Raw genomic sequence first — 27502 nt, 5'->3', positions numbered from 1 at the left:
TGGCAATGTAAATGACAATGCCATTTATTTATCTGTTTTCAAAACCAACACATACATACAAATTTTGTCATTTACAATGCTAATAGCTCTAACTTTTCCAAAGGCGAAACCATTGCATTGTAAATGCTTGTTTGAATATCTCTTCTATTCGAATTGATACTTTAAGCAGAATGAAGTCTGTTCTTTTACAGACAACTGTGCCCTTGACGTCATCAAAAGAAACATATGATCTGCAGGTTGCAAGGACAACGGCAGAGATACATAGCCTTTTATCAACAAATTGCCCCGTGCATTTCGCAGAAATGCTAAGCCAAATCCTAAATATGTCTGATACCAGTGGTATCCCACATATATTTAAGACAATTTTTTCGGGACTGTTAACACCCTTCAAAACAGTTCTGGGCATTTTTCCTAATTTTGTCCATTCTGTCTTTGGCGGCCTACCACTCCTTTTGGGACTCGCAGCAGGAATTTTATTTTTGATACTTCTGCTTCGATATGGCAAGCCAAATTGCAGACAAGACTCCAGCAACGATGGAAGAAACGATCCTAGCTATACGCTATCGGGACCGCATAACTAAAGTCCTTGGATTAGCCCGGCTAAGAGATCTGAATATGACCTGGTTTCTTTCATTAAGACCCATCTGGCAGAATTTATCTTACCTGTGCTTCGATGTATGCTATGCGGAGAAGAATGCGTGTTGGACGTCTGTCTTACACTACCATCAGCAGTACCATTGGATACAGATACTTTGCTAAGTCCTGTAACGGCTCATGCATCGTGTTGTCCCCAGCGGCTACCCATTCTGATGACAGCATTCGTTGAGACTTCACCACTACGATTAGGGGGTAGTGAAGTACGAGATGAGAGCAACATCACCCAGGTACGACCTTCTGTGAGCATTGCTGATCCGGACATCGATGATAGCAATCATTCTCACGACTGCATAGTTGCGGCATTTTCCAACTTGGTCGAACTTTCACCTGAAGCGGTAGACCACTTTTTTTGAAAGTCTGTCTGAAATGATGTTCTCCCCTGAGCAAAAAGAATAACTTTTAAGCGACAAAGTACACAGCGTTCCCTGAACTCTGAATTCGGCCTTCGGCTTTGATAAACAAAAGCTACTGAAAATATTTGGAACTATTTTTTCTCTTCTTCCCCTGAAAGCAAAATTATTTTTTTCCGATTCCAAAATATTTACCTTTTTTCTGGCACATGTACTCTGCTTAAAGTAGAACTCTTCTTAGAGAACAGAGCTTCTATTTTTAGGAACTCTAGAGACAATATATTACCTCAGCCTCTAGCACATTTACAGCAACTGTATTTATGTGTGATGGAATGGTCTCGACCTTCTTTTCTGTATTAAGAGCCATTTCATGTGTAAATTTCGCAAATCATTCATGCTGATATTTATATGCATCTTTTTTACTGAATGATTACACTGCTTGAATAGCGTACAGTACCTATAATCATTTTCGTGTATATCGCATACACCATTTCAAATGCAAAAAAATGTATTTTGGGGTGGGTTGGAATACACATGCACCTTTAAATGTTTACTATTGCTTAGTTTTAGTAATGATGGACATTAGATCGTGGAGTGGGTATTGTGTTTTTATCCAGGAGCCTAAGCCGATATTTCTATTTTATGCCCTTGTTCGGTTATAATCAATAATATCCCTATAACAGCATAGTAATCATATCCATATTCAGTCGTAGCACATGCTGTCACATTAAGCAAGGCTACTTCCCCAGACTCCTAGAAAGCACAACGAGTTCTCTAAACAAACCAAACCTCCAGCAACCTGGGAAATCCCCCTTGCTTTTGTTTTGATTTCGTCCTAGAACTCCTGTAAAGCACTGTAAGAACGGCCAGTTCTAAGTGACATCTTTATTGATGTCTTATGTCCAACCTTACGTCAAACCCGGCACCTTTCAGGTATAAATATACCAACGTTGCCGTAAGCAAACACACGGTGGTGGTTTTGGAGCAGAGCAGCTATCTACTTGCCCGAGAGCCCAGCTGATGCGAGAGCTCACGGACGCTGCCCCTCCCCTTTGACGCACAGAGAGACGCTGTCTTTTCTCCTGCCGAGAAATCCAGCTCCGGTGTTTCCAGATACCTTCGCGGGTTACTGGGATATCGAGTCCTGAGAGAGAGAGATACAACACCTCCTGCTTTCTAATTACCCAGGTACGGAGCTGACTAAACCCTTAAAGAGAATTCATGAGTCAGATTCTTGGCAAAAACAAACTTAACTTAAACTGCTACTTATTTACTCCTTCTCACGTATTAGGCTTAGGTCAGGTACACAGGGGTAGGCGTATTTAGAAGCACCAGTTGAGTACGTTAGTCAATGTATATATATTTTATCTATTTTAAAGTATCATATGGCTAAGAAACCATATCAATGCTTTTACAGTATTATTTTATAATCCTCCTTTTACTGTACGCACTTTACTTTACTATGAGTATTGCAATCGTGGCAATTCATTTCTCTTGCATGAGAAAGAAGACTGCTCAATAAATAACATCTTTTATTGAAAACGCCCGTCTCTCTTTTCTCTGCACTCTGGTGAAACTAAGTATGCACACTTGACTGAGTGAAATAGCTGTCTATTGTTTTCACACGACTCTAGAGATACACTCTTATTCTGAGGGAGCAAAGTTGTCATGTTATATGGTTGTCGGAAGCTAATCCCTTCTTGTCTAATCAGGAAAGTTAATTCCTTCTCGAACATTCGAGAAAGTTTCTAGTGACCTCTGAGCTAGCTGGCAAACCTTAAGTCTAATATAGTCAGTAAAGACCTAGTCGACCTCAGTCCTACGTCTACACTGCTGAATATATTATTCCAATGCGCAAAGCCTATTGGTTATATAGGAACTACACTACAGTCTCAACTGCAGATGTTTATAGAGCTGGGATGAGTGTAGGGAGTATTGAGTTTGGAGCACCTGGAAGGACAACATCTGACCCCATGCCCACACGTCTCCTAGCTGGGAGATACCAATAAGGTCCCAAGTTTTTAATCCCCGCAACTCACTAACCTCCCGAAGCCAAGCCCCCTGCCAAAGGGGAGTACACTGGGTTAGCTTCCCCAACCACCCTGTGTGTCGGAGCGAGGCACGCCAAGCTAGCATCACCGATCGCGTCACATCAGGTAGTCGGTTCGTAATGGCCTCCCCATATAGCATGGCTAGGATGTCCGTAATCCCCAGTTTCCTCAATTAAGAGCCTACAGGCTGGGTCCGACCAACCCCCACTAAACCAATCGTGGACCACTAATAGGCGTACTGCCAGAAAATACAAATACAGGTGCGTCATCCCCATGCCGCCGTCGTAAGAAGGAATCTGACAAGCAGACAGAGCCACCCGGGCCCGTCCTCCACTCCAGAGAAACTTAGTAATTAGACTGCCCAGCTCCTTAAACCAGGCCCTAGAAAACCAGAAGGGGGTGTTCTGTAGGACATAAAGGAACCTGGGGAGGATCATCATCCACCCTCCCAAGGGGGTTCAAAGGCAGCGTTTTCCATTCGAGGAGATCATCCTTAGCCTTCTTAACCAAGGAGGTCACATTGGGGGACCAGCCCAGTTTGGGAAGAAGGGCCATCCAGATCCCCAGATATTTAAAGGATTGCCTCCAGAGTGGTATGGTGGACTGCCAATCTAAGCACTCTAGAGAGATGAAGGGGAACCAACACAGACTTCCCGGGGTTAAGCCTCAACCCCGAGACCTGCTCGAAATCATGCAGGATCCGGAGGCACTGTGGCCCGGAGGAGGCGGGGTCAGACAGGAAGACAAGCACATCATCCGCGTATAATGCAATCTTGTCCGCAGCGGTGTTTGGCGATTCCCATCCACGGAGGTGGTCCTCTGCCCGCACCAGGGACGCCAGGGGTTCCATCGCCAGGGCGAACAGCAAGGGAGAAAGGGGACATCCCTGCCTAGTGCCCCTGGCGATGGGGAAGGCCTTCGACAGCACCCCATTAACCAGGACTCACGCTCTCAGATGGGCGTACAGGACCCGGACCAGAGAACAGAAGTGGGGCCCAAACCCCATCTCGACCAACACGCGCTGTAGGTATGCCCAGTCCACTGAATCAAAAGCTTTTTCAAAGTCTATGGACAGGAGGGCTAAGTAAGGGGTAAGCAGGTGCCGATACGCCAGGGCCTGCTACAGTCTTCGGAGGCAGTGGCGGGTCTCCCACTGAGGCATGAACCCGCACTGATCCGGATGCACCACCGAAGCCAAACAGGGTTTGAGCCGCTGGGCCAGAATGGTGGCATATATTTTAATTTCAGTGTTAAGGAGGGATATGGGGCGGTACTCTGCACACACTCGGGAGGGAGGCTGAGATGTTGGGAGAACCACAATGGTGGCAATATCAGTTTTTGGCGGAAACGAACCTCTGTCCACTGCCTCCTTAAATAAGTTTGCTAGGTGGGGCACTAGAGTGCCTCGGTAGGCCGCATAGTATTCCTGCGGCAGGCCATCCGGACCTGGGGTCTTACCCGGGGAGACCAGAGTGATCCCTTCCTCAATTTCTTTCAGGGAGATGGGGCGCTCTAGATCCCTCTGGGCCGCCGGCTCCAGCGTAGGAAGGCGCACCCCGCCCCAGTCAAGGAGAGCAGCAGCGGTCAGCTCAGGGGCTTGTGCGGTATACAGCTTCTGGTAGTACACGGGCAAAGGTATTTGCCATTGCCATGGGAGCACGGTGTACCACTCTGGCTGTGTTGACCACTTCCGGGATGATACGGTTCGCCCTGGGATATGTACCGTTCTGGTCTCCCCAGCCGTAAACTCTTGCCACCGAAGACCTCCAGAGGAGCTGGGCCGCATCCAGGGACAGTTGCTTAATATCATCCCGAATATGGGCCAACTGCCGAGTCTGAGCGGCATCCTCTGACGTGGATAAGAGATGTTCCAAGTGAAGCGCCTGCGCTTTCTTGGCAGAGATCTCCTGCCGCTGTGCTTGCCTCTGAATTTTACGCTGCCGCTTTGCGAAACCTCGGATGGTCGCCTTCCCCGCCTCCCACAGAGTACCCGGGGATGTCACTGAACCCTCACTGGAATCAAAGTATCGCGCAAGCTCTTTCCCTATCTCTTTCTTGAAATCTTTGTCTTGGAGAAACATTCATCCTCCATGTTTGACAGGCCGCAGAAGGGGGGCCCCCGATCTAAGGAGTATGGGGGAGTGGTTGGAAATGCCTCTAGGGAAGATACGGACATCGGCAATCATTGAACAATCAGGCGCGGGGACGAAGATCGCATCTATGCACGCTTGGGTGTGGTGGGCCGCAGATGTGTGCGTGAATTGGATGGTGCACGGGTGCCAAATGCGCCACGCATCACAGAGTCTCGGACCATGTCCACAGTTGTTTCGCAGTCGCGGCCCGAGCAGCTGAAGGGGTTCCCGATGTGTCGAGGGCAGGGGCTAAGACTGCATTGAAGTCTCCCACAATGACCATGTTGCCTGCGGGCATGTCGTGGAGCAAAGTAGCTGTGTGTGCCAAGGTGGGCGCAAGCAAGGTGGGAGGAGGATATATCGACATGATTGAGGGGTGTACCAGCCAGCGACCCACAAACTATCACAAATGAACCTTGGGGGTCATGCACAACTTAGGAAAGGACAAAGGGCAATGTACGCCTTAGGAGGATTGCAACCGCTCTCGCGAGCCCCTGGAAAAGCCAGAGTGCCATACCCTGTTGTAGCCGTAACGCGCCAAGAAGGGGCAGCAGTTACCCAGAAGGTGCGTTTTTTGGAGCATGTCTATGTGGAGACGCTGCGCGTACCTTAAAACCGCTGTATGTCTGTGACGGTCCAGCAGACCGTTTACATTCCACGACAACACGTGGAGAGATCCCATAGGGGAGATGTTATCGGTCATGTTAGACTGCTCTTGGTCTAAGCGGCCGGAGCGCGTGGCTTGGAGTGTACAGTCGCGCCTGGGAGCCTAAGGTGATGCATGTGATTGCGCATTGCGGGGGCACTCCCACCCCTCCCACCGGTATGTTGTGGCATTTTGTGATAGCTGAAACAAAAAACAAAGCAAAACAGAACAACATACAGGGAAAAACAACCCCCCCCCCTCGCCCCCACCCCACACTTCAGGAACAGAAGCATCTGTCGGCCCCCTAGCAAACAGCACACAATACACAGGGCGAACAACCAAACTACTACGCTTGGGAATGGGGAAGCGTGGAGGACCCCTCCTCGTGAGCGGATACGCGATTACAAAGACCTTCGGGAAACTAGGAACAAATCAGAAACACTGCGCCGTCTCCGGCCACGGAGCAAGGCCCGGCGGGCAGAGACCAGTTCAGGCAGGGTCCCTCAACAGCAGCGGGCTACAGGAGAGGTCTGTGTCTGGTAGGTCATTCGCGGAGGGCCGGGACACACCTCCACCGTCATCCAGTCGGCCAGAGGAACCTGAACGCCTCCCCCCGATGCTCCAACCTCGGCCCGGGGAGGCTGTTGTGTGTGACCCGGTGGGGAGTCCGAGCGGGCCCACCTCCAATCTCGGCGCCTACAGGAACGATTACGGGGAGGCTGAGGAGAGGAGGGAGCGGACTGACCCGGCCCGCCCCCCGCTTCCCTCCCTCCCATGGCGCAACCATCAGCCCATAGAGGATGCTCCTCTGTTGCCCAGGTCCAGGCCCCTGTCGGGCTGTCGAAGAACAATGTCTTAGTCTCAAAAACCACCCTCAGTCGAGCCGGGAAGAGGAGCCGGTACTCAATGTTAAGTGCCCTCAACTTATGTTTGACCTCTCCGAATGAGCGCCGTTGGCCCTGGATTTCACAGGTGTAATCTGGAAAAATCGTAATAGCACATTTCTCATGGAAGAGCCGAGGCGGTTTGCAGGCTTCGGACAAGATAGTGTCACGGTCTTTGAAATTAAGAACCTGCATGATAATAGGGCGGGGGGAGCACCCGGCAGTGGGGGCCAGGGACCGATGAGCCCGCTCGATCGCGAACCAAGGGGACACGGCTCCTTCAGGGACCCATGATTTCAGCCACCTCTCCAGGAATTCCACCGTATTGCCCTGCTCTGCCCCTTCGGGAAAGCCCACCAGGCGGAGGTTATTGCGTCTGGACCTGTTTTCTGCATCCTCAGCCTGGCGATGCAACTCTTGAGTGTGGGACTGAAGACAGGCCACCTGCCCCTTAAGTTGCTGCACGTCGTCCTCCACAGTGGAGAGCCTGGACTCAGTCTCTTTAATCCGGGCATTTGCGTTGCGAAGATCTTGTCTAATGAGAGTCATATCTACCCTTACTTCCGCAATTTTGCCCTCCACGGAGGTCTGGAATGTGTGGATGACCTGGAGAATGGCAGCCAGTTCTGCGGATGGAGGAGCCTCCTGCCCGGCCCCCCCTCCAGTAGTCCCCCCTCTGGGGTGGTGAAGCGGCCCATTTAGGTTTGGTTGACAGGGACTTTCGGGGATCTGTCTGATCTGCCCATGTTCTAGCCTCAGTGGGGGCCAGGCGCTCAAGAACCATCCAGTCAGATTCCGTTCCCGACCACACCCACCGTCCACAAGGACAATCCCAGATCCAGGACTGAAGGTACAGACGATCACAGAGGCGCAGCACCAGGCCGGGCCATGCCCGGGAGGGAGAGACCCAGCCAGGTAAATCCACCCTGCCCGCAGGGCACAGGAGAAGCGCTGGAAGAGGGGGAGGAGACGGGGCGAAAGGAAGGAAGCCGCACTGACCAGGATCCCCACGCACCCGCCAGCCCGGCGGCCGAGTCCTCCACCTCCACCCTGATGCCGCAGCACCCCCACTCCTTACCACCACGCCAAGGCGTTGAAGCTCGCCGGGGCCCAGGCCACATGTCCTACAGGAGCAGGCAACGAGCAGCAGGCCTCACCACATGTCCTCCTCGGATCCTTCTCCTCCAGAGATATTGTTCAGGCCCAGGGGTTGATGTGAGGAGAGCCCCCTGCCCTCAATGGCCATCCAGGGCAGCGGTGGTGTCTCTTCCTGGCTGTCCTCACCCCCAGCATAGCCCACAGCCGGCAGGGCCCACAGTGCAGGAAGCAGTCCACCTAGGCCTGGGCAAGCACCAGCCCAGCACAGCTGCCTCCAAGCCCCAGCAGGGAGCCTGCGGCACCCGGGGCCTTCGGCGTAGGCCCCAAGGGGTCACCTAAAGCAGACCACAAGTCCCCGGACTTTTTTTCAGTGAGGCCCCTCAGCGCCGCAGACCAGGACAGCAGGGCCCACCCCCGCCACTCGTAGAAACCTCGGGCAAAGGCCCACAGTGCCAGGTACCTCCGCTCGGCGTACAGGGCAGCGCCGAAGATCCTCACTCGCAGCAGGGCACACAGTACTCACAGTAGACGTCGCAGGGCCTCAGGCCTGCAGGCCTCCGAGGTCAAAGATCTGGGGAGTCTCCACACGTGGACCTCGGCACCCGTCCAGGGGGCCGGAGAAGCAAAAGTCACCAATCCGCGGCAGAGCAAGGTCTCTGTGGAATCACCGTGTTGAAACCAGCGGCGGAGTCAGGCTCGCAGCAGGGCAGCAGTAATCCCCCACGAAGCAGCTGTAGTGGTAAGTGTGCGATGTCTAAATGTTCTTTATTACTCCTACTTTAATTCTCCTGGATTTCCTGGATATTCATCATTAAACAGCAATGCTGCAGGCACTCAGTGGGAGAACACTTCTGGGGTTATCTCCGTGACGCAGGGCGTGCTCGCCTCCAGGCCATGCACCATCCTCAGTGTGCAACAGGCACTCGGGAACGCAGCCGCAAATCAGGCAGGGCCCCCGTTGGTGGCAATTCAGGTCCAGCAGGGCGGCGTGGGAGGCGGGCTCGAAAGAGGAAGGTCCCCACCCACACCACTGCCGCCCGCCCGACAATCAAGGCCGCCGCCTCGCCAGGCCTCCGGACGGGGTCCAAGCCACAGCCTCAGCAGCCCCCAGAAGCCATCACCGGGCAGGACAGCGTGGATGTAGCAGGGGGAACAAGACCCGACTCTCCCGTCCGCAGAACGCAGGCCTCGCTCACGAGGCCACAGTCGCGGCAGACATCGCAGCGCGAGATCCGCCCCAGGAGATGCCACGGGCAGGATCCCGTGCCTCTCTTCGCGCCCTTTGCCCAGCCGGACACACACCACCGGAGGAGGGAGGAAACACAGTGCCTCCGGTGCTGTCCGGGACAGTGTCGCCAGGCCCCTGGAATCGCCGCACTGCAGGCACCTCAGGATGAGATATGAGCCAGGACCGCCCGAGGAGCTAGGAAGCCGAGCCACCATCTTGGGGACGCAGCGAGGCCAAGGTCTCTGTAGGGGCCTCACGCGGCGCCCGCACACCACACATACCGTCACTGAAGGAGGCACAGGACTCAGGACAGACAGGTAAGTGGCCTGGGATGATAGGCGCTCCTCGATGGCAACGGGTTCAGAGACGGATGACGGAGGGGTCCGCAGCACTGCGAAAGTGCGACCGCCATCTTAACGCTCTTGGCCACGCCCCGGGTCTCTGGATTTAAGACAAGTATTAGGCTCTTACGTAGGGGAGAGGACAGAAGGCGAATATGAGGCATGCTGATCCTTTCTTGCGGTGTCAAGGCAGCAATCAACCAAGTGCTTCGCCTCTCAACTTCACAAGTGAAGGGTTCTATTCTGACTAAGGCCTGAGCCACATCTCGACTAGCCCTCATCCAACTAGTGCTAGAGAAGGACTTTGGGCATGAAACCCATGCTTACAATGGTGGCTTCCATTGGACTAGCAGGAGGAGGTATAATCCGCCCTTTTAAAGATTGTGCACTTTGTGGTCAGGTTGCCTGCCTTGATTGGTCTGCCACTTCCTTCCCCTTTAAAGTGGGGTATTTGTTAAACAGTAGGCTGTATCCTGGTTTTAAAATAAAATTGAAAAAGTACTTTGCTAATCCTCATTCCACCAATTCTAGTTCTTGCCCTTTTTGTATCCTTTTACTCATATCAACACCATCTGTGCCTGAAGCATGCAACCATATAGAATACTGTGCCTTCTCTGATTACCCGCTCTCTTTTGGTGTACACACGCTGAGTTTCCTACTGCCCATATGGCCAGGCTTGTGCTGTGTAGCTGCCTATATGCGTTAGAGCTTATTAAGAATATAATTTGCAGGTCCATCTCTCACATACCCTCACCCTTCACACCACCACACGAAGTGTACCATAGGTTAACTGCATCTCGGTGGTTATCATGCACATTATGAGGACACTACTCACATAGGCGCGATACAAAAACAGCACCATTTCAACCATCTACCCTACACAGCATAGACTGCTTTCAGTGTGGGTAAGCACTATACAAATTTTGCGAGAAAAAAACATTACAAACAGCACAAAGGAAGATGAAGAGACTGCATTTGTTAGACCAAGACCCTTTTTCCCCCTTCATAGATGAAGTGCCATTATTTGTCAACTATACTTTACTTTTGTGACTAGATGTCAAATTAATATTTAAACAAGGATTGGCAAAGCCAATAAACTCTCCTTTTACCTGCCAGTGCAGACATATTGGCTCCGACAGGGTTTTCTGATGATGCTAAAAGAAGCGTGCCATGATGTTAGCATGCGCATGCATCATGATGATCTGGCAGCCAGCTATGCATGTATGTATACAAAAAAAGTGATGGATGGAATGCCTGAATTAATCTCAGCCACTGGTATAAGTCTGGGCCAAATCCCAGTCCATACTTATTTTGCACACTACGTCACTTCAGTTTGAATGCAGGTATACACGAATCAGTCTTGACTCTGCTCCAATAGGACCAGTCCAGTCCGAACAGCCAGGCCAGGTCCTCCCTGCCTCGGAACACAAGCAACCTAAGCTCTGATGGGGCTCTTTAGTTGGGTGTACCGTACGTGTCACCATGGGTGCTCATGGCATGGCACAGCCATCACTTTGCGTCTTTTTTTCCCCTTTAGATTTACTGTTCCAAAAATGGCGGTTGCCAATCTTGGAGCGTTAAATAATAGAAGAAATTAATGTAAGTGTGTGCGAAAGTGCATTTTGTAAACGAAGCAGCCTGACAGCAAATTACCACCACTTGGCCCTCCCAAAAATGTAAAAGAAAATGTTTAAAAATAGATTTATATTGTAACGGGAGGGGTGGGGGACCACCACAAAAGTGGGAAGACAATACAGGAGGCAGGGATAGCAACGGAGTCTGGAGTAAGCGGGGGTGCAACAGAGCTTGAGGCGAGAGGGATTTAAAAAATAATAAAATGCAAAAATAAATAGCCCGGAAAAGGTGAGGGGAAACAGTGGGAGGTGTGGCTTTGGATGAGCGAACACAGGGCCAAGTAGCTGAGGAAGAGAAGTGGCACACGAAGAGGAGAAGCAGCATAGGAAGGAGAGAGCAGGAAACACATGAACTCCATACAGTGCTGAATAAAAAAGACAAAAGTACTTCCTTGAATGTGAGCAGTGGAAGGACAGAAATCAATCAAAGTGACAGTAAGGAAGCTTTGCTCCAGGGGAGGGGCAAACACAAGAGGTAGGAAGAAAAGCCATGAAATAAGAGGCAAGCAAATGAGACTAACTAGACAGCCAATCAATGCTAAAGAATTGGCTGGCCAAAACCTCCTTGTGAGCATTGGTACTGTCCACAATAGTCCTCTTACAACAGACAGCTAAAAGCAGTCTTTGGCTGAGACCTAAAAATGTTACCACCGGAGCATCAATATGTAAGGCAGCGTGAAGAATCATCATGCAAGTGCAAATCTAAATCTCATACTAGGTGAATTATCACATTTAATGGTTTATCGTTAAAAAGAGCACATCAATATGCAGATTGATGTTTTTCCATACTCTAGTTTCGTATCATGGTCCCATCTTACTAGAGATACAATGCACTAGTCTGTGGTTAATAGCAGATCTGCACTTGTTAAGATCCTCCAATTTACCCCTAACCGATGTCCATCCTGTCTCCACTAAAAGATTCAACAATGGTTTGTTGCCCAGGCACACGGTGTGCATGGTGTGCATTTAATTAGAAACGAGACCCGATTCAGCTGATAGTCAATGTGACACCATTAACAGGCATTAATACTTTTGCTCGATTAGTACATGGGTGCTTCACCAGTGAATCGAAGGCTAACTAGGCTAGAGCATTCATTGGAAATATGCAAATAGTACTGCACAACCGTAAGGTACATCTACCAGAGCATCGGACAACACATCATTTTGCACTTACCTGGGCTGAGCAAAATCTGCAAAGTTAATGAGGTAGTTTGTAAAAGTCAAACAATAAGAGGTAAGTGTCTTAAGATTTAAACGCTGATTAGACAGATTATCGGCCAAGCAAATGGCTTGGTGATCCGTTGGTTTCTGAAGTTTAAGTCGCCATCAGGCGTCAACCCCTCTGTAATGTACAGACACAGAAGCTTTGGGTACCGTGACAGTCATAAATGTCTAGGTTAACAAATATTGGCAAAGCCAATAAGTTCGCCCACTTTGCCAATGTTTCTTTTTTTAGCCAAACTGTACAGCAGCATGGCTTAAAGTTTCTTATTAAATAAAACATTTTCAAAAGCGCAATGATGTTGTCAGTGCTGGCAGTGTCACAGTGCTTTAAAAAAAAATAATCTTTCAGCCATCCTGCAGTGCAACTGCACTGTTCCCCTATGGCTAAAAAACCCACTGATAAAGCCATTTGGCTTTATAATGTTTTTGTGGCGGGAGGGGTGCAAGTGGGACTGGGCAAGCAATAAAGGAGCAAACATTGACACAGGAAATTGGGCGAACAAAAACAACAGGCAAGCAAGATTCATAAGGAGGCTAGAGAAGAAGAAAAGTACCTCAATCCCAGCACGAGCAGCAGAAGGACACTAATCAAAATAACAAGCAATCAGTACTTGGTAAATTCTACATAAAAAGAGAACAAAACGAAGAGAAAGTGAAACTGGCATGCGCTGACCAACCATACGCCAGCAAATAACAATCGACCTTGACCGAAGTCAAGATCTGGTACGCAATGGTTGGGCTCCAAGCCACCTTTATGTTACGAAATGTCATGCAGGATGATGTCTGGTGACAACACCATCATGCAGAGAGACAATTCACATACTACTCCCCTCCCCATTATCCAGACTAAATTATTTCTTGCTCCTCTCCTTAGAGGTGCACTCATCACGCAAATGTGAATCTTCCCAAGGGGACTCTCAGATCACTCCCCGGCGTGGTTGACTGTGAGGAGGAGGAGGGTGGACAGTTGGGGGAAATGGGTCCGGGGGGACTGAATACATGGTGGTTTCTGGATGGCACATTTGCGGAGCTGATCTAAACCACTATCACAGATTATTTTGACCCAAATAAAGACATAGCCTCTTCACCAGGCATCATCTGGGAGGTGTTTCAAACAGTCCTTCAGAGACTGGCCTTTTCATTTATTCATAGGTGCATCAAACAAAAGGGGAGCACGCTGCTCCGGCTAGAAGATGAGATTGCCCATGTCGCGCGTGCAACCTTTGCTTCCCCTTCACTGCCTATGCAACGTAGACCCGACCGGGCTCTTCTTGCTCTTTGGCAAAAACTTTTAGGCTCAGCTCCACTCCCAGCAGCGGGTATACATGATGGGAGATAAAATGGGGAGGTTACTTTACTGCCAACCGCCAAAACACTTTGGTGACTGAGCTGTGGAATGGGACAATCATTAAAGGGCAAACCACGTGTCCAGAGAATCTGCTGCATACTTTCACTCCTAATATGCCCATTAGGGATCTATTCATGTGGTCCCTCTTGGCAGAGCGGGGACCTTCACCTCCCAATTACCACTGAAGAATCCAGCAGGTGATCCGGTCAATGCCCTCGGGGAAGGCTCCAGTCCCGAATCGGTTTCCACTTGAGCTCTTCAAGACATACTCCTCCTAATTGATTCCGCCTCTGCTGGCAATATACAAAGATGTCTTTGACCGTGGGAGACTGCCCTATGATCTCTTGGAGCGGGAAAGCAACAATTTCAGTGATACAGTGATCCTTAAACCTCACAAACCCCCGAAAGACTGAGGTTCCTACCGCCCAATCTCCCTTTGTAATTTTGAAGTCAAAATCCTGGCTTCATGCCAAACAGGAGCACTAGACACTTTATGCCGTCTGCATATGGCATTAGTCCGTGCTGATTAACTACTGGGGGATGCTGCACTTCTCCAAGTAGACATAGAACGGGCCTTTGACACAGTGCACTGTCCCATTTTGATGGCAGTCTTACACAAAATGCGCTTTAGACCCTGATTAAGGAGGTGAGTGTCCATATTATATACAGAGGTCTGGGCCTAGGTACGAGCCCTCTCGCAGGAATTTCAGATCGAAAGGGGCACCAGGCAGTGTTGCCTGCTCTCCCAGTTATTATTTGCCCCCTTGCAGTGCTCATATGAGATGTTTGCCAATTTCAAATGAACCTTTTGCATTTCTACATGAAACTTTTTAGGAAAAACTAAACCTATATAACAAGTCCCATACCAGTGGTCTGGGAGGTTGTAGTAAGCTTTGTTCCCACATACAAAATAAATCCCAGGAAAAATTGGATATTTGCCTCCTCCTTTAAATCCCCAACCCCCCATGATACGATAAGTGTCTTCACATTGTTTGATAATTATTTTGTTGGTGCAAGTCAAAGTATTATCTCTTCTAATACAGAATTTTCCACTAACAGGCGTATCTATGTTAATTGCAACATTCTCAATTCTACCATTAAGTTTTTCATCTTCCATTTGCCAGAATTTTGACTTAGTATGTTTCAACATCTCATTTTTCTTGTAAATTGCCCTTCTCTCTTTCACCAAATTTAAGAACGACTTTTCTTCAGCTCTCAATTTACATGTTAAATTATTTCTAAAAGCACACTCATAGGTGAGTTCATTAGTTACTAGGAAAAATTCCCTCATCTGTTTAGCATGTTTCACTTTATTCAAACTATCTACAACTTTAAAATTTTCAAAAATGTCATCAAAATCCGAGTAGTAATATTCTAAACGACCAGTTTGATAAAACAAGCTAGCTATTACACTACAAGTAATGCCATAAGTAAGAGGAAGCATATTGTAAGTGACACCTTCAGACACAGAAGTAGGTAATTTTACACAGATGTAGCAATCTTTGGCATCCATCACCTTAACATATTCAGATAAAAGTCTAGAAAAGGTATTACTTGAAAAATCTCCTACAGATCTATCTTGATGAATTTCTGGACGGTGTACAATGATTTTATCAGATTTTTCAGTTTTAACATGATCAATCACAACTTTACTAGTCATATTAGTTTTATACATTTCATTATCAATTCCAAAAGGGAAAATGACAGCTAGAATTAACCAAACTAAAATTAACAAGACTACACATATTGAAGACATTTTGCAACATCTTCTAAATATAGAGCATCTAGAGTTATTATTATAAGAAGGCATTTTTACTAACAAACAGGAACCCTAAAAATAAAAATTAAAAATTAAAATAAAAATTAAAAATTACTAAATATACACCCCTCTTTTTTTTAACAAATGATTTTATTCTCTAACAGCTTTTCTTCGACCTTATGTCATACATCAATGTGTTTTCCAGCTAACACAATTTCTTCGACCTTGTGTCGCCTAACACAATTTCTTCAACCTTGTGTCACCTAATAAATGAAATCAATCACTATCACTTGCATCATCAAAATTACTTTGACTACTATTTACTTCAACTATTGGAGGGATGATAATATAAGTCCACTCAGGGGACTTGTACTTCTGATTTGGCTTTGTTACTCTTTTTGCTCTGCTGTTTATCACTTCTATTCTTTTGCCTGCTTGAACTTTCTTATTTGAGACTTCTTCTTTTTGACTTGAAATCTTGTTAACCTGCTCTTTTGCTAATTTAAACTTTAGGCTTTTGTTTTCATCTGGCCAATTATCTCCCTTTCTTGATAGTTTCTTCTTTGGTTCTGCTAAATTTTGTTCCACTCTCCAAGCTCTTTTTCTTGAACTTTTCACTTTTGATTCATCTCCACTTTCATCCGTTTCGCTTTCTGTGTTATCAGCTGATTCATTGATAATCAGTTTTACTTTGTCAGATTCTTTTTCAGATTCAGGAACTTCTTTACTCGGCAGCTTCACTCTGTTAAGAACATCATCCTTATAGCTGGTACTCGGAACTTCTTCCTTTTCTTCTTGGATTACTTCCAACTTCCCAGTTTCAGAACTTTCGTTCCTGCTTCCAGAGCTTCCAATCTGCTTTTCAATACTCTCCCGATCTTGAATCACTACTTCTTCAGCTTCTTCTTCTGCTACTTGATCTAGCAGATCATCATTTTCATGTTCTTCAGACTCTTGTATCACAATCTCTTCATTCAATGCCTCCATCGCATTTGAATCTTCCAGATGTCGACTTTCCTGTCGATCTTCAAGATCTGGATTTTGATTTCTTTCAGGTTCTTCTTCTGAATCTGAATCAGCAGTGTATCACCTTCGTCAGGATTCTCAGGTGTTGGGACTCGTATGGTATGGCTAGCATGAATCCATCTCTTCAATCCCCTACACTTAACTGCATTTGTTGTGACTAATATCACCTGTCTTGCCTTCTGCCACCTGGGTATTAGGCACTTTCTGCTTCGGTGAACTTTTGTCCTCACCCAGTCTCCAGGTAACAGATCATGAGCTTGTTCCTTCTCTTTTGTAATTACTTCAAAACTGCTGACATAAAAAATGCAGTTCAGGCATTAGTTATCTCCAGAATTGAATACGGTTGCTGTACCCTATGTGGCCTGACAAAGACTTCCATGGCCCCTCTAAAAGCTTGCCTAAAACCCAGCTGCTAGGCTCTTATCCGGCTAAAAAAAAAATTGACCACATTTCACCACATCTGAAGGCCTTGAACTGGCTTCCTCTTGAAGCCAGAATCAAGCTCAAGCTGGCCTGCATCACACACAAAGCCCTGTGCACGAACTCCCTGGCATACCTCGCCCAGAAAATTGTGGTATCTGGGAAATCCAGAAACTGCCGGTACGCTAGAGACCCTATGCTCCAGCCACCCTGCTTCCGCAAGGAAAAAACATAACTGAGCGTTCTCTGGGGCCGCCCCAAGAATTTGGAACTCGCTACCATCCTCCATCAGTAGAATACCTTCTCTATCAATCTTCAAAAAGAAAGCTAAAACCTTCCTAATGTGCAATGTCCTCCCATAACTCTCTTTTGTCACGCATACAGCCTTTTTATCCTGGCTTTTGTTTCGGTGCATTATATCCTGTACTGCTCGGCCCTCTCTGTGTACCAATTCTCACTCCTTCAAATGTTCTGCCGGTTCTCTCTGCTTTCTGTTAACATTTGCCCCCTCATATACAATTGCTTGTTTTCCCTTTTTATCGCCGACATGTTGCTTGCTGATTTTGGTACTGCACAGATTATTGTATAAAGCTCTGCTCTTGTCCTATTGTGTTTAATTCCCTAACCCCCATTCCTTGTATTTTGCCTATGCCTAACCTGTATGTAACGTTTTTATCCCTGTAAAGTGCTCTGATATCCTAACGGGTCACGTTCGTGCTCTAAAAACCTCAAATAAATAAATAAAAAATAAAAGGGTCATCATAAATGTGGTAAGTGCTCTGTGTGCTCATCAACTATTGAAGGAAATGAAATGGGAAACAATGGGCAAAAAATCTCCCATTTGGAAATCCCAAATTAAAATATGGAAAATGTGATTTACATTATAAAATGTCAGAGTAAGAAGTCATACGTTGCGAAGATCACACAAGAAATAAAACCAGTTATTATTCAATATAAATCAAGGATCCGTAAAAATATTAACTGCCCCATTGGTTCAACATTACATTAATTAGGACCAAACTGAGAATGAGATGATGTGGAGCGTTCTAAAACATGTATCTAATAAGAGCATTGATGTAGAGGTGGCATTACTGAGAGCTGAAGCATGAAAGATATTGAAACTGCGCCCTGTGGAAATTGACCTCAATGAATTATCTGAGATCATATGATGGAACAGTATCTCCGAGGGACAGTAGCCAATAAACCACATATTATGAATATTTTTAATTATTCCATGTTGCATTTATATCCTGCTATAAAAATACTCTCTAATTATGCCAAAACTGTACACAGATGAGCGACTGGCAGTCAAGCAGCGCAGAGCAAAAGACATTTCTTAAACTCCTATGCGTTGGTGAAGTGAACATTGACCCATTGGATTTGCACAAGGAGTCCGTGATGCATGCAGAAAATCGATACACATAGGTTTATCTTACACCACAGGGAAGTGGTATGTGTGTATGTTTTGTATATAAAATATACCAGCTACGATGAAGATCTGGGGAAATGGTTGATGTCCCCATGGAGAGCGAGAGGTGTTGGCTTGCCCAAGAGAGTGCTTCGATGCCCCCTTAGGACATGATTGAACTCTTTTTTTGCTTAAGGGCACTGTATGGCAACAGGGCAGGGAACTTTGGATGAATTTGTGTAAAATCTATGAATTTGCCATTTTCTCATTGTCAAAAGAGTTCAGTTGGGATAATTTAAATATGTGAGAAACAAGGTTTGTTCTTTTGTTAACATATGTAACAAGTCTCTTTTTAGCTATTGTTGTAATTAATGATGAACTAAAAGTGTGTTACTGTAATCTGAAAAAATGTAAATCATGGTTGTTCATATAACATCATAAAGGAAAAATGCTTTGTTTTACTGTGCTTTTGTTTGAAAATTGATTGAATTATTCCTTTTAGAAGTTGAAGTAATTACAAATAACTGTTGAATGAATTGTTGGGGACATGTTGAAAAAAGTCTGCATGTCTTTTAAATAAGTTTTGATATATGGTGAATTAATGTATTTGCCGTTTGTATTATTTGAAAGTACACCAACCCTCATTGTCCTTAATGGGTCCATCCCCAACCACAGCTTGTGTAAACATATATTTAAGTTCACTAAGAGCACGGTGATCAGGGCGAGAGTGGGGCCAGGAATGTTAATAAGGACACGTTTAAAAAACAATCATTTTAATAAATACCTCTCAATGTGGTGATACTGAGGTGAAATGCTTCCCCTTGTTGAAGAAATAAACATGATGTCTTGCACCATTCACAAGGCAAACATGTTCAGGGCTTGGATTGTGCACAAGCTTTTAGAGCCAAGCCAGACCCCCGATTTGGCTGTGGCTTGACCCTCCCTATTAGTTGGGCCACCCAGCTCTAAGCTGGAGTATCCAGGCATATACATCCTTGGAGATAAAATATATATTCAGGGTGAAGGGGTGGACGCTTAGTAGCACCTGAGCCCTGCAGGTGCTGCGAGTTTCTGTGAAGGGGCACTTCTTGGTATGTGCTTAGACTCCGCTTTGTACAGTACGGACATTAGCCGGGATGGTTATACTGCTGTGAAGTAATATTGCTGTGATACGTTAGGGTCACCAAAAAAACTGGGGAAGAAAATGTATACCATACCAGAATATGCCTGTTCGGTTAACAGTTTTAGGTCACATATTCGACCCTTTATTGTAGTGCTTTATATGAGCACCAGTTACATTACACAAGGCCACATTAAGTAACCTGCCCAAAATCACAGAATGTTATGCCAACTTCCTCAGTTTCAAAGTCAGCAGCTCTGGCTGTTACACCTCATCATCTTTACTACCATTTTATATATTTAAACGTTCATTTACAGGGTGTAGAGGTGGCAAAACTGTTGTATGCAGCAGTTCATTTATAGGATTGGCTCAGCGCCAACTGTTGTATGAAGTTATCCCTGAAATGTAAGGCATTTTTATGATAATGATAATTAGCAGCATTTGTGGAAGCAGTTCATTTATATGACTATTATTAAGAGCACAAGCCGGGAGCGAGCGGGACACTTGTAGGTGGAAATGGGGCATGCTACCCTTGACGACTGTGTGACTACATGGGCACGCTCCCCTGAGTGGCCGAGTGGCAACCTATAAACTGGTACCACAGCCCTGCTCTAACTTGGAGAAAGGCAAGTTAAGATGCCGTTTACATGAATTTGATTAGCATTGCGTGTGCTATATGTTCACTGTGTGGAACTGTACGTTGACACCCGGGGAAATACACCATAAACATCCTGATGAAAGCCCAGTACCACGCAGGCCATAGATAGGGGATCAAACATGTTGACTATTTAAGTGAGGGTCTTAAGATCATAAAATCCTAGTGATCCCCCAATGTGTTTTAACCTATCCCCACCTTGACCTTGAATAAAGGGATTCCTAGGGTCGAAGTGAGGTATTTTTATCTGTAGAGTCACTGGTAGGATATAATCAAAGCGCTCCCTGAAATAAGGTTGAGTCCACTCTGGCTTTTAGGGGCTAGGGTGGACCCGATGATGAAGCATGCCACTACTACAGTGGGTGAGGGTCATAACCAAAATAATTATTTTCTTTATTAGAATAAATTTATCGTTAGTTTGCCTAGAGAAGGAGTTTGATATCCCTCTGTGGCGAGCAATACTTAGCTGTGTGTATTATTAAGAGAACTCCGCACACGTGTGTCATCAGCATAGTTCTTCACTTTGTAACTTTTGACTACATTGCTCAACGTAATGATGTGTTTTTGGAGTTCTCACTGAAGTGGTTACTTGGGCCGAAACACCTTGGCGCAGCAGCTAAGTGCCAAGAATCGTCCAGGGCGGTCCAAGCCTGCTGGCTTCAGAGGCTCATTGGCAAAGAGCAGGGCACTCATCTCTGCAGCCGACTGTCCAAGGTTCATATTTGTTGTTATTGTGCCATGTCTTAGGCTGAATGGAGAACTTTGATGCTCCTTAATCATGACAAGTTTGTTTATTTGGATCTACAAAGCCCTTCATATCTTTCGATCCTTTCTAGGTTCCTTAGTGTAATTTATTTATTATTTTAATAGGCCATTTTAACTGAATATGACAAATAAATTGCTGCTATCGGTGCCCGAAAGCGTAATACTACTGTATGTACAAAGTCCCTATGCCTTATCTTAGCCAGGGTGCTTGCTGTTGCTCCACTGTTGCAGAGCGGGGATAGCACTTTACAATTGAAATTTTAATATACCCTAGTGCAGCGGTCTTCAAACTGTGGGGCGCGCCCCACTGGGGGGGGGGCGCAGCATCCCTTCAGGGGGGGCACGCACTTCACCCCACCTTCATCTTTTTTTGTTGATTCCAGGCGCGAGTCGAGCCGTGTGTCTCAGCCAGGCTGCTGCAGCTCCAGCTGCCTGGGGCCCGGCTGAGAGTGTCTAGGGTCACAGGTCTTAAAGGCCAGAGGTGCAACAAATTCGATTTCGGGTGGGGAGCGTAATTCTTCCAGCAAATGAGGAGTGGAAATGCAGGGGCTCTAAGAAGGGGTGACAAAACAACAAAGCCTCTCTTTAATGCGTAAATGGTCTTTTAAAGACGTGTGAAGTACTCAGGTGCGGCTGGCAGCTCCAAAACTGTCTGTGTGTGCCCTGGAGGCTGTCGCAGTCCGGGCTGACACAATATGCAGGGGGGAGTGGGGGGGGGGGGGGGGTTTGCATATTTACATACCTTTGTAAACTGATTACAGAGGCTGTTTGTTTTCTGGTTCAAGTACCCACTGTGCCCCCACTCTGCCTATCTTTACATTTTACTGCCTTAATGTGAGAATGCATTTCATGAACAGGGAATATAAAGTAGGGTTACCAAAATAAAAATGCCAGCCATGTGTTTTTTAAAGACCCTGCAAAGATCTTATCTTGACAATAAATAGGGTTATACATAAAATAGTATGTATTCATTTGTAATGTGATGTTTCAAACTTTGTTCCTTTTATTTATGTCATAGATCATTCAGGCAGCCTTAGAACACAATAAAAAATGTTTTCTATTTATTTTTGCTGTTCCAAGTATGCACAGATAAGTGCTGAAAATAAGCTTTAGTGGACTGCTTACTTTTGTACCGTCTGGGACATCACTATAATGAGCTGGCAACCCTAATCGCAAGACTGGAAGTTTGTTGCAGGATGAGCACAATATTTATTTCCTCCACCCTCGACCCCTGGACCCTGAATAATGCCATAAAAGCAATAGTTTAACTAATATCTGAAACCCTATGCCAGGCCTCAAGGACATGCTGAGTTACTCCAACTGTGTCTGGAAATGCACCCTGCATTCAGACAACTCACTCCTCATACCCGCCCTTCACTTTCACACTCACCCTGCACACACAGGAATCACATTGTACTCACACTGATCACTATGCACTCAACCCACCGCTCACCCTGGGCTCTGCAGGCGGGAATGGTTATCAATGATGCAGAGTACCAGCTTCCAGAACTTTTTTGTCAGGTGGTGGTGGTGGTGGGGGGGCTAGACGTTTAAAAGGTTTAGATGGGGGGGCTCGACCGACAAAAGTTTGAAGGGGGGGTGCATACTTTGCGGGCACTTTTGTAAATAAAATAATATATATATATATATATATATATATATATATATATATATATATGGATTTTTACAAAACTGCAAATTTCACGATTTTTGTTTGCAAATCGTGGAATCCTGGGGGGTCTGACTATGTGAAAATCACTGTTGTAAAAGGATTTGTATATATAAAATGAAAAAGTACCTTAATCAGAGTGTGAGCATCAGAGGTACAGTAATAAAACTATTAATCAGTACTTGGCCCATTTTCCATCCAGAGACAAACATACGAAGAGGAATAAAGTGAAAGCGAGTCGCTGACCAATGAGAAGCAAGGAAATGAGAGTGACAAAGGAGTGAAACAGTGGTAAGTAATGGGCGGGCTAAAAACCCGTTTTGAGAGTTGTTTTTCTTTTTTACAAAACATTAGATCGTAGCAAGGGACAACACATGCGAGACCTAAAAAAACAAATAATCCCCTCTGTTCTGGCAGTCTGTCTGTCACTTGCTCCACAACGGACTAATATAGATCATTGAAAATCACAGATTAAATGCAAGCAATGCAGTACGGTTACACAAGCAGAATAGATTATAAACATTTTACTGCAAATAAAGTTTCATAATGTAAACAATCATACACCAATACTTACCAGGCCGCATATTGCTTTTGTCATTTTCTTGAACTTTTTGGTTTTTAGTACACTTGGTGAATCCTCCATTAATGAATACATATCTGGGTCTAGAAACCTAGAGACATCGAACAGAGCCCAAATAAACATTAGCAACGCAGATATTTATTATGATATAACAACTGGATTCCTATTTATTTGTCAGGTTAGAATTTAAAGCATTCACATAGCTTTGGACATAATACATAAACTTTTGGGAAATAGTCCAAAATCAAAAATAATTACTGGAATAGTGCCTCAATGTGGAAGTATTTCCACATGTAGAACAGCAAGCATCTGTACATTTATGCGTGCGCGAGTACACATTTTTTTGTCTCTCCAGGGAAAAATACTTTTCCTCTAATCCTTCATTAAATATCAGGGCATTCACTCCAAATTGTGTTCTTGGAAAATCACACCGTACCCTCAGAGGAGTAGATTTCTCCTGGTAACCTTTTTTAGGTGGACCAGAGTCAGACTTTAGTGCACAAACACTTAAGAATCAGGCCCTTGGATAGCATGTGGTCATGTGGGACATGCCCCACCAGATATATTACATACCACTTGGAGTGTCTGGATCAGTGCAGCAATCGGACCATCATACTTGAAGTTTGTGTTTTTCAGGTTTGGCTTGACAGAGCAGCACTTCTCACACTATGTAATGATATGGAAAAAAGGAAGAGCTTCTGCTCTGTAAAGCGTTGATTCTACGATTGCAGAATGTATTGTTGCACCCTTTGCCTTGTGGGAAAGCTTATGTTCAATACAACAGGAGCGGTAATGGCTAACCAATAGTCAAGGTTTTCGGCCTGATCTGTCGACTAAGGAAAGTTACGTGCAAAGGCAATAGGGCTGAATTATTTCGTGTTCAACGTATATGCTAAAGCCAATAGGCCTTTAAAGGTGGTCTGATTATTTTGTGTTAAAGTTTGTAGACCGGTATTTTGCTACATGGAATCTGAGATTACCATTGTAGACAATTGTTTTTTCTGTTGGTCCCCCCCCCCACTCCTCCCGTGACAAACCCTGCAGATAAAGGATTTGCATTTTGATAATCCTTGTGACCCATCTTAAGAGTGACTAAAAATTGTTTTGCCAACTCTAATTATAAGCATATTTATATCATTTTGACTGTTTGCCTGAGGGTTGCCTTATGGGGAAGGTTATACTAGATATAGTAGGCCTGGGATGGTGAAAAGTCAATGATAAAGGGATATAGGCTTTATTGGTTCACTGGGAAAATTAGTCAGATGCCGTAGACATGACCCTTTTATTATGAAAAGTTTAATCAAAGGCAGTAGCCCAGACCAATGTATTGAGAAAAAGGGTTGTTAAAGCCATTGGGAGTTTACGGGTGTACTCATTACATTGTTAAAGGCTGTAGGCAGATATTTTGTTTGTTGGAATCTCACAGATTATTAATGACCCTTGCTTTTACAACATTGGAATAAACTAAGGGGATACGACTTCCATTTTGATAATCCTTGTTAGATCTTCTTCATAGAGATTGAGGCAAGAAAAGGGTGGAACAAACTAGTAAACAAATATAAGATCCATCCATGTTGTAGCGAGGCCCACCGTCCTCTTCCTGTATTACCACATGCCCCCTAAAGACACCCAGGGCGGTCCCAGTTTTGCCTGGGAACACTACTCCCCTATATCTCCTGGTATTATTGTTCTCACCCATGGAACATGAGTAGCTCGACTAAGACAGTTTTATCTTGGAACGCCACATATTTTGACTCAACTCTGCAGCCTGGTCTGACAGATCTGACCGGCATCTATAGTTTTTAGAACCCCATCTTGCTTTGATATGGACATTAAACGCTTTCCAGACTGTCCCACATTATATTGGAACTATTAAATTATGATCAAACCAAGTTAATTCTGAGTATCTTCAAACAAGGAGAGTGTGACCCGCTCGGGAAACTAACAAAATGGTTCTAGGAAGACTAGTCTCTTCATTGACCCAGCTACATGTCTTATGAGAGTAACCAATAATTTGTGCGAGACACAAGGTCAACAGCAAAAAAAAAAAAAAGCTAAACTATCTGCCGCCCAGATGTCAGTGATCCCAAAGCTCATGCAGCCCATTCTGGTCTATTATGTGCTGGTTCACTTTGTAGTAGCAAGAGGGTTAGCAGTTGTAATTCATTTATCTAGGGAAGAGTGTAAATCACTGTTGAAACTCAGCCTCTCAATATGGTGCCAGGGTTGAAACAGAGGATTCCAGTTCCACAATTTCACAGAATTGGGGATTATCATGAGGGTTGCCAATAGTTATCTGTAGGCTACACTTCACATCCTACACTACGAGCCAGTGACCTTTCACAACAGACAAGCTACTCCAATGGAACAAGTAAAATTACCAACAAATAAATATTGTTGCCCCCCTCTAAAATAAGTTGTGTACGAGATAAAATATCAATGTGCGCCACCAAAGTAACAAAACCGCGCATCAGAAGAGGAAGGAAATCCATGTTTCTTTGGTCAAGCTTCGACAAGCATGTTTCTAGTTTGCAGGCATTATTCCAACTACAGACATACCAGCCATAACAACCACGACCCACATCGAAAACCCCAACCTTCAGCAACAAACCTACTGCCTCCACCATCAAGCCAAATAGGACTACAATGCAAATTGGCAAAAAACGTTTCAGAAAAATACAACATGAAACATTCAGTAGTGATGCACATGGGGTGCCACATACCTGCAACCATTACAACCCCCATCAAGCAGATAAGGACTAAACAATATACTTTTAATCCATGATGCCACAGATGGGCTCCCGACTGGCCCCAAGATAACAATATTGAGGGCAATTGGTGTTATATTAAAAGTATCACTTTACATTACCGGAGGGCTCATTATACTGGCCAGTCACGTGAATGGTTTAAAAAAACATAAATTAAAACAAAATAGCTCCTCTAAGTCAGACATGTGAGGACACAATCTCCTCCAATACCACCACACAGCCAAATCGGACTAAAATGCATACTGAAAAAAATACAACATGAAACATTCAATAGTGTTACACACATTTAGTACCAAAGGTCGAAAGACTAAAAGCATCACTTAGCAGAACAGGTGGGCTGCATCTAGTGGCCAGTCACAAAAATTATTATATGCAAAATCTCATACACCCTCAGCGCAGTCAAGACATGGGGCATTTGTAACCCTAAGGAAAAATATGCAACGAGTAGCTTTGATCCCAGAGGATGGTGTGGCTGGAAGTGGAGGTGAGAAAAAGGTAGACCAAAATATGAATCGTTGGGTTCATTGAAGGAACAAATCAGTGAATTTCCTGGAGCAATAGCTGTATGGCATCGCCCCAGCAGGCACACTTTCCACCTGCTTCATTGTGAAGCGTGCCCAGAGGCCAGACCTCAAAACGTACTTCCAGGATACCCCGACAGCAAGGATTAATAATGAAGTGAACTAGAAAGTCCAAGATACAATACTGTAAACAATAAAGAGCCTGGGGAAGGTACATGGACTCCTATTTCATCCTGGTATTCCCGGACTGCATTTGCCAGTGCAGCTGTAGAGGAAATCCTTTGAAAGGGTAAACCAAACTTTGTGCTAAGAGTATTCGATATATGCTCCTCTACCTAGCCAGATTCAAGGGAATATTTCAGTCCAAGGACACCTTTTCTAACACCCTAGAGGAGACATGGGAATGGACAGAAGAAAGGCCCCATGTAGGGATGTGTGTGGGAGCTTTTTCTTAGACACTCTCCACTCAAAGAAGATACGGATAGCAGGATAAGGAAAGGGTGGTCCAGGAAATGTAGTTGTTCCAAACTTGGTTTAGCCACATGGCCAGAGACAAGGATGGGGCACACCATGTTGACTGACTTAGTCGATGAACCTCAGCCTTGTAGCCCAGAGCAGGGGAGTAATCTAGACACGATAAGCTGAAGCAAAGCCAGCCGGATTAAAAAAAGCACCCCTGACAACACAGCTTTAAATGAAGTGGCCAGCTAGAACTCGCTGGTGCCACTTGAGAGATGCTTCATAACATGACACCTGGTCAAGCTCATGGAGTGGTTGCAGAGAGTGGAGATCTGGTGGGCCGAGTAGTGTTCTTGCTGACACGGTCTCTCTGCATAACCTCGTTCATCCCTCCTTGAGATGTGCCACTTTAAGTATGACGATTAGACGGCACCAAGTTGGGAGCTGGATGTAGGGCCTGAATATTTCTAGCTCAAGCCTAGACAGCGCATGCACTGTATCTCGGAGACATTCTGTGTTCACTCTGTGGGCTTACAGCCCGCAATTGCCTTTTTATTCGTCCCTTTGATTGTCATTCAAAAAGGCGTGCTTGCTAGTGGTTAATTCTTCCTCTTTGTCCCTCCTTTTTGTGTATGGTTTTCTCCCACAGAGCACTGCCCAATTACTGTTAACATTATGCTTTTGTGTTTATGTGTTCATTTGGGGGACTATTTTGTTTCTTCGATTCCTGTTTGTGTCACTCTTTGCCCATCACTTAAT

The 27502-nt window shown here is 45.6% G+C and overlaps 1 protein-coding gene across 1 annotated transcript in view; it reads right to left on the bottom strand.

The window, feature by feature from the left end:
* The window catches only part of GPN3 (GPN-loop GTPase 3), a 116255-nt gene that overhangs the window by 15300 nt on the left and 73453 nt on the right, over window positions 1-27502 (bottom strand). The window contains exon 6 of the mRNA XM_078667491.1: window positions 22990-23086. Within this exon, the coding sequence (XP_078523617.1) occupies window positions 22990-23086 (97 nt within the window). The remainder of the gene's footprint in view (window positions 1-22989; window positions 23087-27502) is intronic.

This window comes from Lissotriton helveticus, chromosome 11 (assembly GCF_964261635.1).
Source record: "Lissotriton helveticus chromosome 11, aLisHel1.1, whole genome shotgun sequence".
NCBI lineage: Eukaryota > Metazoa > Chordata > Amphibia > Caudata > Salamandridae > Lissotriton > Lissotriton helveticus.
The sequence above is the reverse complement of the archived record's forward strand: the minus strand, read 5'-3'. Positions and strand labels throughout refer to the sequence as shown.